The 18,460-nt window shown below is 44.2% G+C and overlaps 1 protein-coding gene across 1 annotated transcript in view; it reads right to left on the bottom strand.

Annotated features, from left to right (window-relative positions):
* Window positions 1-627: 627 nt before the first annotated feature.
* Window positions 628-18,460, bottom strand: part of NIPA1 (NIPA magnesium transporter 1) — a 40,351-nt gene continuing 22,518 nt past the window's right edge. Inside the window, exons 3-5 of the mRNA XM_063459286.1 lie at window positions 10,496-10,586; window positions 9,794-9,954; window positions 628-1,733 (exon numbers count right to left, since the gene is read on the bottom strand). Of these exons, the coding sequence (XP_063315356.1) occupies window positions 1,222-1,733; window positions 9,794-9,954; window positions 10,496-10,586 (764 nt within the window). The 3' untranslated portion in view covers window positions 628-1,221. The remainder of the gene's footprint in view (window positions 1,734-9,793; window positions 9,955-10,495; window positions 10,587-18,460) is intronic.

Genomic DNA, 18,460 nt, shown 5'->3' with positions numbered 1-18,460 from the left:
AATTCTAAGAACAACTATCGTGTTCCAGATTACAATTTTTTGTAATTCAGCACAGCACATTTTATACTGTGTTTTCTGGTTTGTTTGTTTTCTATTACTTGTTTTAAGATATAGTTCTGTTTTTAATATGTATGAATTTCAAGTAACATTAAAGGGACCAGAAAAACCATGCAATCCAAATTTATGATAATACTTTAATTTTACCTTCATTTCTTACATGCTTCAAAGTTAGTGGTTCATGGCAGAGCCATGGGTATTACTTGTGCGGAGGTACCCTATTTAACTAAATAGGTTACTAAGCTTTCAAGCTTAACTTGCAGTTAAATTCAGACAGGCGAGGGATCATGGGAAACAGATCCAGATCAGGCAGCATATTTTAACTTATTTCATTTCCCCAAGTAAACTATGAATTAGTGTTTATATTATATTATGGCATGAAAAAACAGGAACGTGACTGTTCCTTTTTTCTTCAGACATTGGAAAGATATATATATATATATATATATATTTATGGAAAATATATTAAAATTGTTCTCAACAACTTGCAGGTTTCTTCATTTTTCTTTTACTAACTATGGATCTTACAAACAAACAAAACGACTGATATATATATATATATATCCCTGACCTAAAACATAATTATTGATAAATAAGACTGCAGATTACCTGAGACACCAGAGATCATAAAGGGAAATTGTTAGAAAAACACAATACTGTAATAGGTCAAATATAATTATTTGCATTGATGCTGTTGCAATACTGGTTTCTACTCAATCCTGTAATTACAATTTACTTCTTATGTAGAATCCCCATGGACCCACCATTTTGATTTAGTTGCATTTCTTCATGACATCGCACAATGATTTTCCAGGTACACATTGCTGTGTAAATGGAGACTGCACTGTGCATTTTAGCAGCAGTAAGATACATTGTGCTTATGCAATGTATGTAAGATGTGACCTTAGCCAAGCCCCGGGAAGAAAGCAATCTGTAAAACAGTATTCAAGCATCTATCACTCCGGTCTAGGTCAAATAATATTAAGCTTGTAATTACTTTACTTTTGATTAACACACGATTTCTATATTTATGGTGAAAATATCCAGACGCATTTATGTGCTCACTTATATGAGTTTAGTCACATTCCAAAGTAAATATGAGGAATTATTAGTACGGTCAGTTTTTAGTTGAAATAGAAATAAAATTAGGTTTGCCACTCTGTATTATTCTGTCTTTTCTGTTATCTTGTTCAGCTCTCGGAAAGTGACACTGAGCTCCTTAAACATCTGGATTAGGACGACTCCAGTGGATATAGTGGTAAATCCACAAACAATAGCCAAAAAGTCAACTGCTCCCACTTTGTTCCATTCTTGGAAGAGGATAGCTGTTGCCAGCAGGACTAGCGTCGTAAATGTTACGTAATAGATGGCACTAAATATGCAGGAGTCAAATGATTCCAGTGCTTTGTTGATATATCTAAACTGAATGAGGATGCTGCAGCCCAACACTGCTACGAGGGTCAGGAAAACATAAGTGGCTCTAGTGCTAGTTGGACTGCTATTAAATGCATCCTGGGCAACCAACCCAATACCTTTAGTGCAGGGCACAGTGAAGGTGCCTAACAGTGAGCAAACACCAATGTAAACCATTATGTTCTTGTCCCCGTGAACTGGTGCTATCCAGAATATCAACAAGATCAGCACCAGAAGAACAACACCGAGGTAGATCAGGAATACTGAAAGAAAAAATAAAACAGATGTAAAGACTTGTTTTCTTTGTTGTAAAACTATACATTGCTATCATATAGTGTATAATATATATTGTCCGGAATCTATAATTTGGTTTATAGGTTTGCTCCCATAAAGGTGTGAAATACTACTGGTCTAATAAAGAAAGAATGATCCGTATTATTAATACTGTAAATCTCCACACCACGACATAATAATTGTTTAGACACCATGGAATGAAATACAAATCAATCTGCATTCTTTTAGCATCACTAATTGGCAACAAACATTGCAGCGTTTTCCCTGATGAATTAAAACATTTTTTTTTCCCACACCTTGGAGATATTGTTCCAAGGTGACAATTTAAACACACCAGAGTCTAGGCACAATATGCCAAAACACCTTTACCTTGACATCAGTATAAAAAAGTTATTTAGAGATAAGGTATGTACAGGGCCGGACTGGGCATTAAAAGCAGCCCTGGAATTTTTTTTTTTACCAGCCCCATAATGCGTTGCGCCAGCATAGTGTGCAGATACAGAGTTAGAAAAGAGAACTTAAAATTCGCATGTAATCAATGTTTCAGTCCAACTACCATGACATATTAAGGAAAGCTTGGTAATGGGACTGAAATGGTGAATGTATGTTGGGCACAACTGTAAAAAATGTACGTTATCTTGTTTACTTTGAAGTCCTGTGGGTGCGCTCTTCACTTTAAATATGTTATTGTGCTGGAGTATGCACCTACCTAGCAACAAGACTGGGCCAATATCTGCTCATTACATATGGTCCACATTAATGACATTTCTCTGTGTATTATGCAAAAATAAATGTACATTAATATATGTGTAAATATAATAGACATAATTTTTTATATATATATATATATTATATATATATATATATATATATATATATATAAAAATAACTGTCTAAAATGTCTACAAATGCTCGCAGTTTAGGGAATAAGATCCATGAACTTGTGGCAATAATGGCAACTGATAGTGTAGATTTAGTCGCTGTTACCGAGACATGGTATGAGAAAAATGACTGGGACATAGCAATACCAGGGTACTCTTTATATAGAAAAGACAGGGAAGGCAAGAAAGGGGGAGGGGTGGCCCTGTATGTAAAGGATAGCATAAAATCTAGCCTAATAAAGGTTAGTGAGGCGAACATAGAGTCCGTTTGGGTTACGTTAGAATTTGGTAATCACACAGTAACTCGTGTAGGTGTGATTTATAGGCCCCCAGGACAAATTGAAGAGTTAGATAATTTACTAGTTGAAGAAATAGCTAAAATGACAATGAAGGGGGAAGTTATCATCATGGGTGACTTTAATCTTCCTGATGTGAATTGGAAAACAAAAATAGCTACTTGTGCCAGGAGCACACATATTCTAAACTCCCTACTGGGATTGTCTCTAAAACAAGTCGTTGAGGAGCCAACTCGTAAAGAGGCCATACTAGATTTAGTGTTAACAAATGGAGATTTGGTATCAGATATTACTGTAGGTGAAAGTTTAGGATCCAGTGATCATCAGTCAGTGTGGTTTAATATAAGAACAGTGACTGAGTCACACCACACAAAAACAAAAGTTTTAGACTTTAGAAAAACAGACTTTTCTAAAATTAGAATATGTGTAAAGGAGTCATTATCAGACTGGAGCAATTTATATGGAGTCCAAAATAAATGGGATTATTTAAAAGTTGCACTACTGAAGGCAACAGAAAATTGCATTAGGCTTGTCAGTAAAAGCAAAAAATTCAAGAAACCACTGTGGTACTCCGCAGATGTGGCCAAAATAGTAAAAAACAAAAAGTTAGCATTTAGTAATTATAAAAAAAACCAGAGTGAGGAAGACAGAATGACCTATAAGATTAGGCAGAAAGAGGCTAAGCAAGTTATAAGAGCTTCCAAATCCCACACAGAAGAGAAAATAGCACAGTCAGTAAAAAAGGGGGACAAAACTTTTTTTAGATACATAAATGAGAAAAGAAAAGTAAAACAAGGATTAGTTAGATTAAAAACAAAAGAAGGAAGGTATGTAGATGAGGATAAAGGTCTAGCTGACTGCCTCAATGAATATTTTTGTTCGGTATTTACAGATGAAAATGAAGGAAAGGGACCTCTGTTAACAAAAAGGATAAATGAGTCATTTATTACACGTGAGTTTACAGAGGAAGAGGTTCTATTTCAACTGTCAAAAGTAAAGACAAATAAGTCAATGGGACCTGATGGAATACACCCAAAGCTATTAAAAGAGCTTAGTGGTGTACTAGCAAAACCATTAACAGATTTATTTAACCAATCATTGATAACAGGAGTAGTCCCAGAAGATTGGAAGTTAGCGAATGTTGTGCCCATTCACAAGAAAGGTAATAGGGAGGAGTCGGGCAACTATAGGCCAGTAAGCCTTACTTCAGTAGTGGGGAAAGTGATGGAAACCATGTTAAAGGATAGGATTGTTGAACATCTAAAAACACATGGATTTCAAGACCAGAGACAACATGGGTTTACTTCAGGGAGATCATGCCAAACTAATCTTATTGATTTTTTTTATTGGGTAACTAAAATTATAGATCAGGGTGGTGCAGTAGACATTGCTTACTTAGATTTCAGTAAGGCTTTTGACACTGTTGCACATAGAAGGCTTATCAATAAACTACAATCTTTGAGTTTGGATTCGAATATTGTTGAATGGGTAAGGCAGTGGCTGAGTGACAGGCAACAGAGGGTTGTAGTCAATGGAGTATATTCGAAGCTTGGGCTTGTCACCAGTGGGGTACCTCAGGGATCTGTACTTGGACCCATTCTCTTTAATATTTTTATTAGTGATATTGCAGAAGGTCTTGATGGTAAGGTGTGTCTTTTTGCGGATGATACTAAGATATGTAACAGGGTTGATGTTCCAGGAGGGATAAGCCAAATGGAAAATGATTTAGGTAAACTAGAAAAATGGTCAGAGTTGTGGCAACTGACATTTAATGTGGATAAGTGCAAGATAATGCATCTTGGACGTAAAAACCCAAGGGTAGAGTACAAAATATTTGATAGAGTCCTAACCTCAACATCTGAGGAAAGGGATTTAGGGGTGATTATTTCTGATGACTTAAAGGTAGGCAGACAATGTAATAGAGCAGCAGGAAATGCTAGCAGAATGCTTGGTTGTATAGGGAGAGGTATTAGCAGTAGAAAGAGGGAAGTGCTCATGCCATTGTACAGAACACTGGTGAGACCTCACTTGGAGTACTGTACACAGTACTGGAGACCCTATCTTCAGAAGGATATTGATACCTTAGAGAGAGTTCAAAGAAGGGCTACTAAACTGGTTCATGGATTGCAGGATAAAACTTACCAGGAAAGGTTGAAGGATCTTAACATGTATAGCTTGGAGGAAAGACGAGACAGGGGGGATATGATAGAAACATTTAAATACATAAAGGGAATCAACACAGTAAAGGGGGAGACTATATTTAAAAGAAGAAAAACTACCACAACAAGAGGACATAGTCTTAAATTAGAGGGACAAAGGTTTAAAAATAATACCAGGAAGTATTACTTTACTGAGAGGGTAGTGGATGCATGGAATAGCCTTCCAGCTGAAGTGGTAGAGGTTAACACAGTAAAGGAGTTTAAGCATGCGTGGGATAGGCATAAGGCTATCCTAACTATAAGATAAGGCCAGGGACTAATGAAAGTATTTAGAAAACTGGGCAGACTAGATGGGCCGAATGGTTCTTATCTGCCGTCACATTCTATGTTTCTATGTTTCTATGTAACTAATACACACATTAATATACATGTCATATACCAGTGGAGGATCCAGAGCCTGATCCCGGGAGGGGCACTTGTAGATTATTTAAAGAACAAATCCATGCACAATAACCACTACTGCTCTGTGTGCAAGGAGTGCCGGGACCCCCTCACAGAGTAAGTAGTAAGTAGTCAAACCGTTTAAGAACAGTTTGACAACTTACCTGGGGTTTGCTGGGATATGGGGCTGTAGTAGGGTATAGGAGCAGTGGTACAATGTGTGAGGGGTGCAGTGTGTGTGAAAGGTTCAGTGTATGTGTGTGGGGGGGGTGTAGTGTGTGAATGCGTAGCGTGTGGGGAAATGTGTGTATGGGGGGGCTGTGAATGTGTGTGTGTGTGTGTGTGTATGGGGGGCAATGTGTGCATGGGGGCAGTGTGTGTGTGTGTGTGTGTGTGTATGAGGCAATGTGTGAATGTGTAGGGTGTGTGTGTGGGGGCAGTATGTGTATGGGGGGCAGTGTGTGAATGTGTATGGTGTGTGTGTTAGGGCAGTGTGTTAGGGCAGTGTGTGTGGGGGCAGTGTGTGAATGTGTATGGTGTGTGTGGGGGGGCAGTGTGTCTATGGGGCTAGAGTTCACTCTCAACACTGCGACCACCAGGAATTCGTGGTGAGAGTGAACTCTAGCCCATAGCTCCAGGGCTAGAGTTCACTCTCGTGAGAGCCGGAGTATTGCTGTGGTAACCGCGGCAACGCTTTGTGCTCGTGCGAGAAGGACACAGTGGAGCTGCAGGCTGACCTCCTGGGTCCTCTCTCCCTCCCTCCCCTACCGGCTGCCCGCAAGGTGCCTGTGGAAGGGGGAGGGAGATCGTCTGGCAGGGGGAGGGGGGGGTTTACCCTCTCCTTCCCAGTCTCTCTTTTTCCCCTCTGTCTCTCTCTTCCCCTTTCCTTGTGTGTCTCTCTCCTTTCTCCCTCTGTCTCTCTCTTCCCCTCTGTCTCTTTCTCCACCCTTTCCCTCTGTCTCTCTCTCCCCCCCTCTCTTTTTCCTCCCTCCACCATCTCTCTATCCCCCCTCTGTCTCTTTCCCCCATCCTTTCCATGTGCCCCTCTGTTTTATTTGCCCCCCTATCCTTGTGTCTCTTTTCCCCCCTCCACATCTCTCTATCCCCCCCTCTGTCTCTTTCCCCCATCCTTTCCATGTGCCCCTCTGTTTTATTTCCCCCCTCCCCTCCCATTTACCTGAGTAGTGAGTGGGGCTGGGGCCGGCCGCATTCCGCGCTGGAGCCGCCGGACCGGGTGGCAGCCTCGCCGGTCCGGCGGCACTCCTTTCACTAATGCAGACTCGCTGAAGGCTGATGGAGGAGGGAGGAGCATGTCTCTGTACCATGCTCCCTCGCGGTTCCCACAATTCCCAGCACAGGAACCGCGGAATGCGGCCGGCCCCCTCAGATTGTGTGCCACCAGACCGGCCACCCGGTGGCACATACTTGCTCACAGCAGCCCCCAGGTGCCGCGGCCCACCGGGAAAATTCCTGGTATCCCGGTGGGCCAGTCCGGCCCTGGGTATGTATCAGTAATAAAGGGGTAACAAGAACAAAATAGACAGTGCCGTCCGTTTTGTCCTTGATAAGTAAAGACCTGTGGCCCATGATAAAAGCCCTGGTACTAATAAAAATACAACCAATAAAGGACACAAGCAATCCCAAGTTATAATTTCAGCTAAACAAATGCCTTGTAAGTGAGGTACAGCCAATACCACATTGAACAAGGAGTCGATGTATGGAATAGAAATAGAGGGGGTTCTAAGAATGAGCAAATAATATAAAAAATAAAGTTATGCTTAACTTAGGGTTAACTGTGATTTGGTGCAGCCAAATGCTTCCAAGCACTGGTGCTAGTCATATTGAAGCTTTATTATGTTATCTTTAACAATAGGAAAGGGTTAGTGTGCAGAAGAATACCCTCTTGGTTTGACAAAAACAGACCTGTCATGTCACATGAGACTGCCAAGCAAAACTTGATTTTCCCTCAATTGCTCCAATCACCCTACAGCTTATATTGTCTCAAGGGTTGGAAGGACTGAGGGAAAGTGTACATAAGCAAGTTTTTACCCGCACGTGAGGTGCACTTAAAGTGGCTCTGTCACCTATTGTTTCTTCTTCCTCTCTCAGATTCTGTACTTATTTTCTTCATTTCTGATCTATTTCTCTTTAAAACCGAAGAAAAAGGAAGGACTACTTTAACCCCATAAGGACACATGACATGTGTGATGTCATGATTCCCTTTTATTCCAGAAGTTTGGTCCTTAAGGGGTTAAGGCAAGCTCTACTTCCTTTCAACCTTGTCAGGCTAACAAAGGAAGTGCAGCTTGCCTTAAATAAACCCTATAGTGTCAGGAACACAGTGTGAAAGCACAGTTTAGGTTACCGGCCCCCATGAAAAATATATTGCACTCACTGTTTTCAGCGCCATGCAGGTCTCCTTGCGGAGAGCCCACCTCCTTGGCTGAGATCATTGGTTTTGATGATTTCAGCCAGTCCAATGCTTTCCCATAGGAAAGTATTGTGCGGCTATGGCGTATGCACAGCAAAAACGTTGCGCTGCGCCAGTCAGCATCTCCTCATAGATATGCATTGAATTAATGCATCTCTATTGGGAGAGTTCAGCATCTCCATGCTGAGTGTGGAGCCGTTGAACATTGTGCAGCACTGACCCAGAAAGCACCTCTAGTGACTGTCTGAGGTGTTCCTAGGCAGTAACACTGCCTTTTCTCTGATAAGGCAGTGTTTACATTAAAATGTCTGCAGGGACATACTATACACACCAGATAAACAGCATTAAGCTGTAGTTGTTCTGGTGACTATGTGTCCTTTTAAGCTCCACCCTTTGTCAACATTCATCAGGCATAGAAAAAAATACAATTATACAAATACAAATTAGTCTCTACTTTGTCCTATCTTTTATAGAGAAATAGATCAGAAATGAAGAAAAGAAGAACAGGACTGGAAGAGAAAGCTAGGAGGAAACAATAGCAAATGGTAAGTTTAAAGTGATTCACTTTAGAGGGACACTACAGTCACCGGAACAACTAGAGCTTATTGTAGTTGTTCTAATGAGTATAGTCAGTCCCTGCAGGCTTTTTGCAGTAAACACTTTTTTTCACAGGAAAAAGCAGGGTTTACATTACAGCCTAGGGACACCTCCAGTGGCCTTTCCTCAGATGGCTACTAAAAGTGCTTCCTGGTTAAGTGCTGCACACTGTGCAGCACTGACATTCAGTATCTCCACCTTATTCATGGAGACACTGAACTTTCCTCATTGAGATACATTGATTTAATGTATCTCTATGAGGAAATGCTTATTGGGCATGGTGGCGTTTGGCCCCTGCCCCACCTCCTTGGCAACCTCACAATGTCAACTCCTTGTGATTGGCTCAGATCATCACTGCCAAGGAGGTAGATCAGGGACAGAAAGAGCACAAGCAGACTGTAATAAAGGTAAGATTTTTCTATATTAAGTGGGGCAAAGGGGCTAGATAGTGATTTTTACACTATAGGGTCAGGAATACATGTTTGTCTTCCTGATACTATACTGTTCGTTTAAGTTAACTTCAATGCATTTTAAGTCCATGAATGAGTCTTAAAGCAGTCTGTCATCCTTGTGTGCATGCACATTGAACAACATGCCCCTTTTGTGGGCGGGGACCATGTCTGTGATGGTGATTGTGCCATGGCCACACACTAAAACAACCTCAACCATCACCCAATTTCAGAACTTAAAGGGACACTATAGTCACCCAGACCACTTCAGCTCAATGAAGTGGTCTGGGTGCCAGGTCCCTCAGGTTTTAACCCTGCCGATGCAAACATAGCAGTTTCAGAGAAACTGCTATGTTTACATTGCAGGGTTAAGCCAGGCTCTAGTGGCTATCTTCCGGACAGCCACTAGAGGCGCATCTGCGACGCTGGAGGCATATTATGCCTCCATCGCGCAGAGCGTCCATAGCATGCGCATTCGGCTCCGCTGACGTCGGTGGGGGAGGAGAAGTCACCAGCGCCGAGGGAGCCCAGCGCTGGAAAGGGTAAGCTGCTGAAGGGGTTTTAACCCCTTCATCCCAGCGGGAGGGGGATCCTGAGGGTGGGGGCACTCTCAGGGCACTATAGTGTCAGGAAAACCGATTTGTTTTCCTGACACTATAGTGATCCTTTAAAAGTTGACAGGTCTGAAAAAACAGGAGTTTTTCAGTTTGATTTTGCATATGCTTTATATATGCAGGGTAAGCTATTTTACATAATATCAGCAATAGTACCTTACCTGGGTTGGTCATTTTTTCTTCAAGATCAGCTCGTGACGTTATGCTCTCTGATTTTGGGGAATGTATAACCAGAATAATGGAGCCCACACAGCTGAGAAGACATCCCAATTTACCAAGAAAATTAAGTTTCTCTTTCAATATATAAGAAGCTAGAAGAGACCTATTGGACATGAAAGACAAAATGTGTCACAGAATATAAAAAGGTTGTAAATCAAAACATAAACATGTGTCACTCTGCCGCTATGTTTTCATGGATAACACGTAATTTGATTTGGTATGTAAATCACATATAAATACAGGGCTGGAAAGCCATAGGAGTTTAGGATAGATAAGAAAATCTATCAGACAGAAAAAGTACTTTACAATATACATAGGACTGAGTTGAGCTAGTAAATTGATAGCTCATGAACAGCTAACTTATTTTCTGGCTTGTTAATATGACATGCTTTACTGTGTCTACACAACATTGTCCACACCACGTAAAGATATGCTAATGCTTACCCCATGAGATAGGGCTTGAGGTAAGCATTGTATCAGATTCAGATCTTAATTAAACTTGTCCAATCTTAAGCTATGTGAAAAATAAATATTAATAAACATTTATATAAACAGAAGCTTGGTTGGCATTATTGAATTGCTAGAAGCATAGTTACAAAGTGAAGCTTTGTAATTTAAATAATTAACAGTCTCAGTTCACTTACCCAAATGGAATGCCCAAAGCACCAAGAGGAGTCACCAGCACTGCGGGAGCAGCAGTGTATGCCAAGAAATTGCCAATCTGTCCAAGTGCCACTATAAAGAAAATTAAACATCTTTAAAGCAGTAACCAGCATTTTGTAGCATTTTGTTTGCATACATGGCTGTAAAGTCTCTTCTAAAGTGTTTTTTTTTTTTTAATTTCGAAAAGCAAATATGAAAAGTGAATGGCCATGGCACTACGATATTGTATTCATCTGCTAAAGAAATAATTTGGGTCCCTGTTTTGCAAGATCACAGAATATGCCTGTGTCACAACTGTGTTTTTTCTTTCTTCCTGAAAGCTGCAGGAACAGAGATGCCAAACATCACTATATGAAGACAGGGATGCTATAGATCACTATATGAAGATAGGGATGCTACAGCTCACCATATAAAGACAGGGATGCTACAGCTCACCAAATGAACACAGGGATGCTATAGATCACTATATGAAGACAGGGATGGACCAGTTCACCATATGAAGACAGGGATGCTATATATCACTATATGAAGACAGAGATGCTATAGATCACTATATGAAGACAGGGATGGATGGACCAGTTCACCATATGAAGACAGGGATGCTATAGATCACATATGAAGACAGGGATGCTATAGATCACCATATGAAGACAGGGATGCTATAGATCACTATATGAAGACAGGGATGCTACAGCTCACTATATGAAGACAGGGATTCTATAGATCACTATATGAAGACAGAGATGCTATAGATCACTATATGAAGATAGGGATGCTACAGCTCACCATATAAAGACAGGGATGCTACAGCTCACCAAATGAACACAGGGATGCTATAGATCACTATATGAAGACAGGGATGGACCAGTTCACCATATGAAGACAGGGATGCTATAGATCACTATATGAAGACAGGGATGCTATAGATCACTATATGAAGACAGGGATGGACCAGCTCACCATATGAAGACAGGGATGCTATAGATCACATATGAAGACAGGGATGCTATAGATCACCATATGAAGACAGGGATGCTATAGATCACTATATGAAGACAGGGATGCTACAGCTCACTATATGAAGACAGGGATTCTATAGATCACTATATGAAGACAGGGATGCTACAGCTCACCATATGAAGACAGGGATGCTATAGATCACCATATGAAGACAGGGATGCTATAGATCACCATATGAAGACAGGGATGCTATAGATCACCATATGAAGACAGGGATGCTATAGATCACCATATGAAGACAGGGATGCTATAGATCACCATATGAAGACAGGGATGCTATAGATTACTATATGAAGACAGGGATGCTATAGATCAGGGCTTCCCAAACTTTTATGGCCCGAGACCCACTTTTCAAAATGGTAATTTTTCGAGACCCACTTGCTTTTTTTAATGCATATTTGAAAAAGTGAACACCAAGACAATCCGCTTTAGAGGCATACAATTGGCACACCATAGCAATCGGCTTTAGATGTACACCATGGCAATTGCTTTTAGAGGCATAAATCTGGCACACCATGGCAAACAGCTTAAGAGGCATACAATTGGCACACTATAGCAATCCGCTTTAGAGGCATACAGTTGGCATACCATGGCAATCAGCTTTAGAGGCTTACAATTGGCACACCATGGCAATCAGCTTTACAGGCATACAATTGGAACATTATGGCAGCTTTAGATGCATAAAATTGGTACATCATGGCAATCAGTTTTACATGTATAAACTTGGCACATCATGGCAACTTTAGGTGCATAAAATTGGCACACCCGTGCAATCAGTTTTAGAGGCTTACAAATGGAACACTATGGCAACCAGGTTTAGAGGCATACAATTGGAACATCAGGGCAGCTTTAAATACATAAACTTGGCACACCATGGCAATCAGCTTTAGATGCATAAACTTGGCACACCATGGCAATCAGCTTTAGATGCATACACTTGGCATATCATGGCAATCACTTTTAGATGCACAAACTTGGCACATCATGGCAATCCGCTTCAGAGGCATACAATTGGCAAACAGTCAGATGCATTAAATTGGCACTCCATGGCAATCAGCTTTAAAAGCATACAATTGGCACACCATGGCAATCAGCTTTAGATGCATAAAATTGGCATATCATGGCAGTTTTAGAGGCATAATTTGGCATATCATGGCAATCAGTTTTAGAGGCATACAACTGCTTACTCACAGACTCAGTCAGAATCAGACGTTGTGTCCTGCTCATCCAGGCCCCTCACATTGATTATCCCAGTGGTGGAACTAATGTAGAGAGAGCCCTGGTGCAAGTATGCTTTCTGGGGCCCCCTCTAGTGCAATTGTGGCCAAAAGGTAGATCTCCACCTGTCGGAGAACTTCAACAATGCTATGCCTGCTGGGAATCTACCATTTGTCCATCGTTGCAGGGTTATATTTGTGAGCAGTGTTTGAGCGTTTAAATGTAAGCATGTTTGTGTATTAAAGGACCACTATAGTGCCAGGAAAACAAACTCGTTTTCCTGGCACTAAAGTGCCCCGAGGGTGCCCCCACCCTCAGGGTCCCATTCCCGCCAGGCTGAAGGGAGAGAAAGGGGGTTAAAAACTCACCTTTCTCCAGCGCCGGGCTCCCTTGGCGCTGGGGACTCTCCTCCTTTAGCCGTCATCGGCTGAATGCGCATGCGCGGCAAGAGCCGTGCGCGCATATAGCCAGTCCATAGGAAAGCATTTTCAATGCTTTCCTATGGACGCTGGTGTCTTCTCACTGTGAAAATCACAGTAAGAAGCACTGAAGCGCCTCTAGCAGCTGTCAATGAGTCAGCCACTAGAGGCTGGATTAACCCATTTGTAAACATAGCAATTTATCTGAAACTGCTATGTTTACAGCAGGCAGGGTTAATCCTAGATGGACCTGGCACCCAGACCACTTAATTAAGCTGAAGTGGTCCTTTAAGTATGTGTGTGCATGTATGGGAGTGTTTGTATGTACTGTTGCCATTGGAATGTAGTGGTGTACTTGTTTGTAATGTTTGCGTCTGAACGCAGGGGTGTTTGAATGTAGTGCTGGACTTTAAATGTAGGTGTGCTTTTTGTGTGTAGTGTCGGTGTTTGAATGAAGGGGTGTTCGTATATCATTTTGGTGTTTTAATACATGGGTGTGTTTGTATGTAATGTTTGCGTTTGATTGCAGTGCGTGTGTAGTGGATGCAGTGTGTGTATATTGTGTATATAAAATATACATATACACAATGTGTGTTTGGATGTAAGCATGTTTTTTGCATAGAGTATGTGTGCAGTGTATACACATACAGAGACACACAAATACACACATACAGAGACACACACATACACATACTGACACAGCGATACACACACAATGACACTTATTTTCCTACACACAGATACACATACACTCATGTAAACAGATACACACTGACACACAAATACACACACACTGACACAAAAGGAGACTCATACACATACACGCAGAGACAGGTGAGGGTGACCGTGTGGTAGGGAGTGTGTGTGAAGGTAACAGTGTAGGGGGGCAGGGTGAAAAAGGGTTACAGTGGGCGGCGGGCAGGGGGAGAAAGTGTTACAGTGGGTGGGCAGGGGAGAGAAAGGGCTATAGTGTAGGGGGCAGGGGGAGAAAGGGCTACAGTGTAGGGGGCAGGGGGAGAAAGGGCTACAGTGTAGGGGGCAGGGGGAGAAAGGGCTACAGTGGGGGCAGAGGGGGCTACAGTGGGGGGGCAGGGGGAGAGAGGGCTACAGTGGGGGGCAGGGGGAGAGAGGGCTACAGGGCGGGGCAGGGGGAGAGAGGGCTACAGGGCGGGGCAGGGGGAGAGAGTGCTACAGTGGGGGGCAGGGGGAGAGAGGGCTACAGTGGGGGGGGCAGGGGGAGAGAAGGCTACAGTGGGGGGGGCAGGAAGAAAATGGGTTACAGTGGGGGAGCAGGGAGAGCAGGCGTTACAGTGTGGGGGGCAGGGGTTACAGTGGGGAGAGGGGGGCAGGGAGTGAAGGGGTTACAGGGTGGGGAAGGGGCAGGGAGTGAAGGGGTTACAGGGTGGGGAGGGGAAGGGGCAGGGAGTGAAGGGGTTACAGGGTGGGGAGGGGGCAGGGAGTGAAGGGGTTACAGGGTGGGGAGGGGGGCAGTGAGTGAAGGGGTTACAGGGTGGGGAGGGGGCAGGGAGTGAAGGGGTTACAGGGTGGGGAGGGGGCAGAGAGTGAAGGGGTTACAGGGTGGGGAGGGGGCAGGGAGTGAAGGGGTTACAGTTGGGGGGGGCAGGGAGTGAAGGGGTTACAGGGTGGGGAGGGGGGCAGGGAGTGAAGGGGTTACAGGGTGGGGAGGGGGCAGGGAGTGAAGGGGTTACAGGGTGGGGAGGGGGCAGGGAGTGAAGGGGTTACAGGGTGGGGAGGGGAAGGGGCAGGGAGTGAAGGGGTTACAGGGTGGGGAGGGGGGCAGTGAGTGAAGGGGTTACAGTTGGGGGGGCAGGGAGTGAAGGGGTTACAGGGTGGGGAGGGGGGCAGGGAGTGAAGGGGTTACAGTTGGGGGGGCAGGGAGTGAAGGGGTTACAGGGTGGGGAGGGGGGCAGTGAGTGAAGGGGTTACAGGGTGGGGAGGGGGCAGGGAGTGAAGGGGTTACAGGGTGGGGAGGGGGGCAGTGAGTGAAGGGGTTACAGTTGGGGGGGGCAGGGAGTTAAGGGGTTACAGGGTGGGGAGGGGGCAGGGAGTGAAGGGGTTACAGGGTGGGGAGGGGAAGGGAGTGAAGGGGTTACAGTTTGGGGGGGGGGGGGGTAGGGAGAAAATTATTTACATTAGGGGTCAGGATTTGGGGGCTGTGTCCTACCTTAATTTAATTCCCTGGTGGTCCAGTGTCTCCCTGGTGGTCCAGTGGGGTAACTCTCCGGTCTGCAGCTCCGCCGGGTGCAGAGCTGCAGACAGTGTAATAAAAATCTCGCGAGCTCCCTGAGTGTTGCCATGGTAACGCTCTGGGAGCTCGCGAGACTTCTATCACACAGTCTGCAGTTCTGCACCCGGCGGAGCTGCAGACCGGAGCTGCTGGGCAGATTGATTGGAGGGAGCCCGGCGGCATACAGGGCAGGCCGCCGGGCTCCCTCCTGGTGTCAGTCTGCCTGACTGCCGGCGGCCCTGGATGTGTGGGTCAGCGCGACCCACTGGGAATCGCCCTGCGACCCACCAGTGGGTCGCGACCCACACTTTGGGAACTGCTGCTATAGATTACTATATGAAGACAGGGATGCTATAGATTACTATATGAAGACAGGGATGCCATATATCACTGCTTGAACTCAGTCCCTAACCCAGCCCTTACTAGCTACTTTTGTGCAATGTTTTGTCCTATCTTATTCATAACATTGATCCTGAGCTACCTGCCCTCACATCTCACATTTTCATTTTGTTTATTAATATTGATAGTGGTTTGCTTACCATCCAACAGAGTACTTGCATGTTGTGAGAACTTCTGGGGGAGACTTCACTCACTGTGTTCATGGTAAACTACTAGGTCCCAGAAACTTACAATCACCATAAGGCAACATATATTGATATTTTGACTAAATGAACAAATCTTCTTATTATGAATATTTATTTGATGATTATATACTTGCATACAAAATGTAGTTTAACACTAAAGCAGCTAGAGCATTAATTCAAAGTGTGCATTTTGCTCTTAACTTATATCTAAAAAGCTATTTAGTTACAATATTTGTAACCCATTGGTTCCAGCACGGTCACTCTATCTTGACAGGCTAACTGCTCCCTCTACTGCTGGACATCACTTCTAACTGAACCATACCATTTTAACAAAATGTATGTTCAAACCTGCCCATATCTGAAGGTCTGATACAGGGTGAGTAATAGCGTGGCTATGGCAGAACGCCTGTCTGTAACACAGCTGACATCAAGGACAATGTATCCACCACTGTGCATCATAACAAAGCTGTAAATGACCAGATTGATTTTATTAAGGACACGGAGGCGAGTATTAGGCTTATCTCTTGCTTTTATTCCTCAGCAGCAAAGAAAGTTAACACATTACATCATCACCATCTGTAATATCCTGTCACGTGACCTCCTCTCTTCCTCTTTCTTTGCTGCTGCCTCAGCTAAGTACCTCGTAATTTTTCTGCTCTTAAAAATTGTATTGTATTTTACTGTTTCATTAGTAATATATTTTACCCTAATATTATTTTATTGGTTTTTCTGTTGTTATTACTACCTTTGGTTAATACTATTGTTCTTGCCTAGTACATTATTTGCCTGTATTATGTATTTGTAATGTGGTGCGTCATATTTCAGTGCAGGGTCCTTGTCCCTACCCTGGGGCAAGCCTCCACCTTGCACTGCCGGTCGGGTTGTTTATAACCCGTTTTTTCTTTTTTCCCACCACTTGGGGGACGCCCTCGGGGCTCCGAGGTCCCCCCCACTCCCCATCTCAGAACGAGCCCCCAGCCGCCCGCCGAATCGCGGCCATAAAAGCCATTACCAGGACCACCCGCGCATGCGCAGTTCGCTCCCGCGCATCGCGGCAGCCATCTTGTGGTTGGCAACTTTGTCGCGTTTTTCTCCCGCCGCTCATTCAAAGAGGGGTGCGAGCTAAAGGGCTGGTTGGGGTGTCAGGCAGTCTACCAGTGTTCCCCAGGGGCCATTCCTGAGGGAACACTCGGTAAGCTGTCATATTATTTGTGCCTTCTTGCTCGGTGCGTTAGTACCTTGTACCACTTTGATTTAGGCCATATTAAAGTATGCCATATTGATATATATACCACATTAAGTTGTGCCATTCTGACCTGTGCCATATATTTTGGTGCCATACTGACTTGTGCCATATTTCATCTGGTATTGTCCCTGTATATACACAGTACCTAGCCACTATGCAATCCCCTTCTGACAGACAGGCTACTGCTCCTAACACCTCTACTAAGCCCAGCAGGTACTGCACAACTGTTGTGTCCGCTGGCAATACCGCCCCTGGTGGCGTAGAGGAGGCATCCCAGGACCACATGAACTCAGAGGAGTTTCCACTCGCCCCTGGATGCGACCATGAGCAAGTCTGTTACACAGGCCATTTACAATGCCATGGGAGTGATGTCTATCTCCTCCGCTATCATGGCATCCGGCCGCTATGGCCTCTGATAGCAAGCCGATGGTCCCTAGCGGCCGCAAGGCTACAAGAAAATCACACCATTTAATAAGTACTGCCTCCAAAACTAGTATGACGGGCAGGTTGTGCCCTGTTGAGACTGAGGACATGGTGCTCCCATGTAAAAGAGCCCCCAACCGGGCAAAAGCGATGCGGACTTGGAAGAGGGCAAAAGCCCTACCTGATTTGTCTGACTCTGATTCGGACTCAGAGGAGGTTTCAGACGGGTCCGATGCCATCGACCCAGTTTATTCGGATGACTCTTCCCCCAGAACGCAGCGAGACTGCACCGTCAGCTGTAGAAGCTGAGCAGGAGGCGGACAAATCCGCCATCTTAGACCCCCAAGGTACACCCCTTTTTCACCCTGATGCCCTGCATAACCCTCGCTCGGCTGACTGGTACCCCACGACCCATGTAGCCATTTATATAGCAACCAGGGTGAGGAAGCCCCTCGATAAGGCCACGAGGAGTAAACTGAGGGCGGAATGCCCACACCCTACGGTCCCAGACATGGCCGAAGTGGATCCCAAGACCGCCCAGTTTCTTGGTAAGCCGGGATGGAAGGCCAAAAAGGGTCTGGACTATTCTCTAAGACATTGTCAGGACAAGGTCCTGGACATACTCGGGCCTATAGCCAAGATTTTCTACATAGTCGAAACAGCCCTAACTGAGGGGACCCCAATAGATTTATTGGCCATCAGGGGATGGATCCAGAGAGGCATTTGCCTGATTGGAAACACCAACACTGCTTTGGCCACTAAACGGCGTAAAGCCATATTGATAAAAA

The sequence above is a fragment of the Pelobates fuscus genome, chromosome 1, assembly GCF_036172605.1.
Source record: "Pelobates fuscus isolate aPelFus1 chromosome 1, aPelFus1.pri, whole genome shotgun sequence".
Classification (NCBI taxonomy): Eukaryota; Metazoa; Chordata; class Amphibia; order Anura; family Pelobatidae; genus Pelobates; species Pelobates fuscus.
Note: the sequence above shows the minus strand (reverse complement) of the source record. Positions and strands in the feature narration are given on the sequence as shown.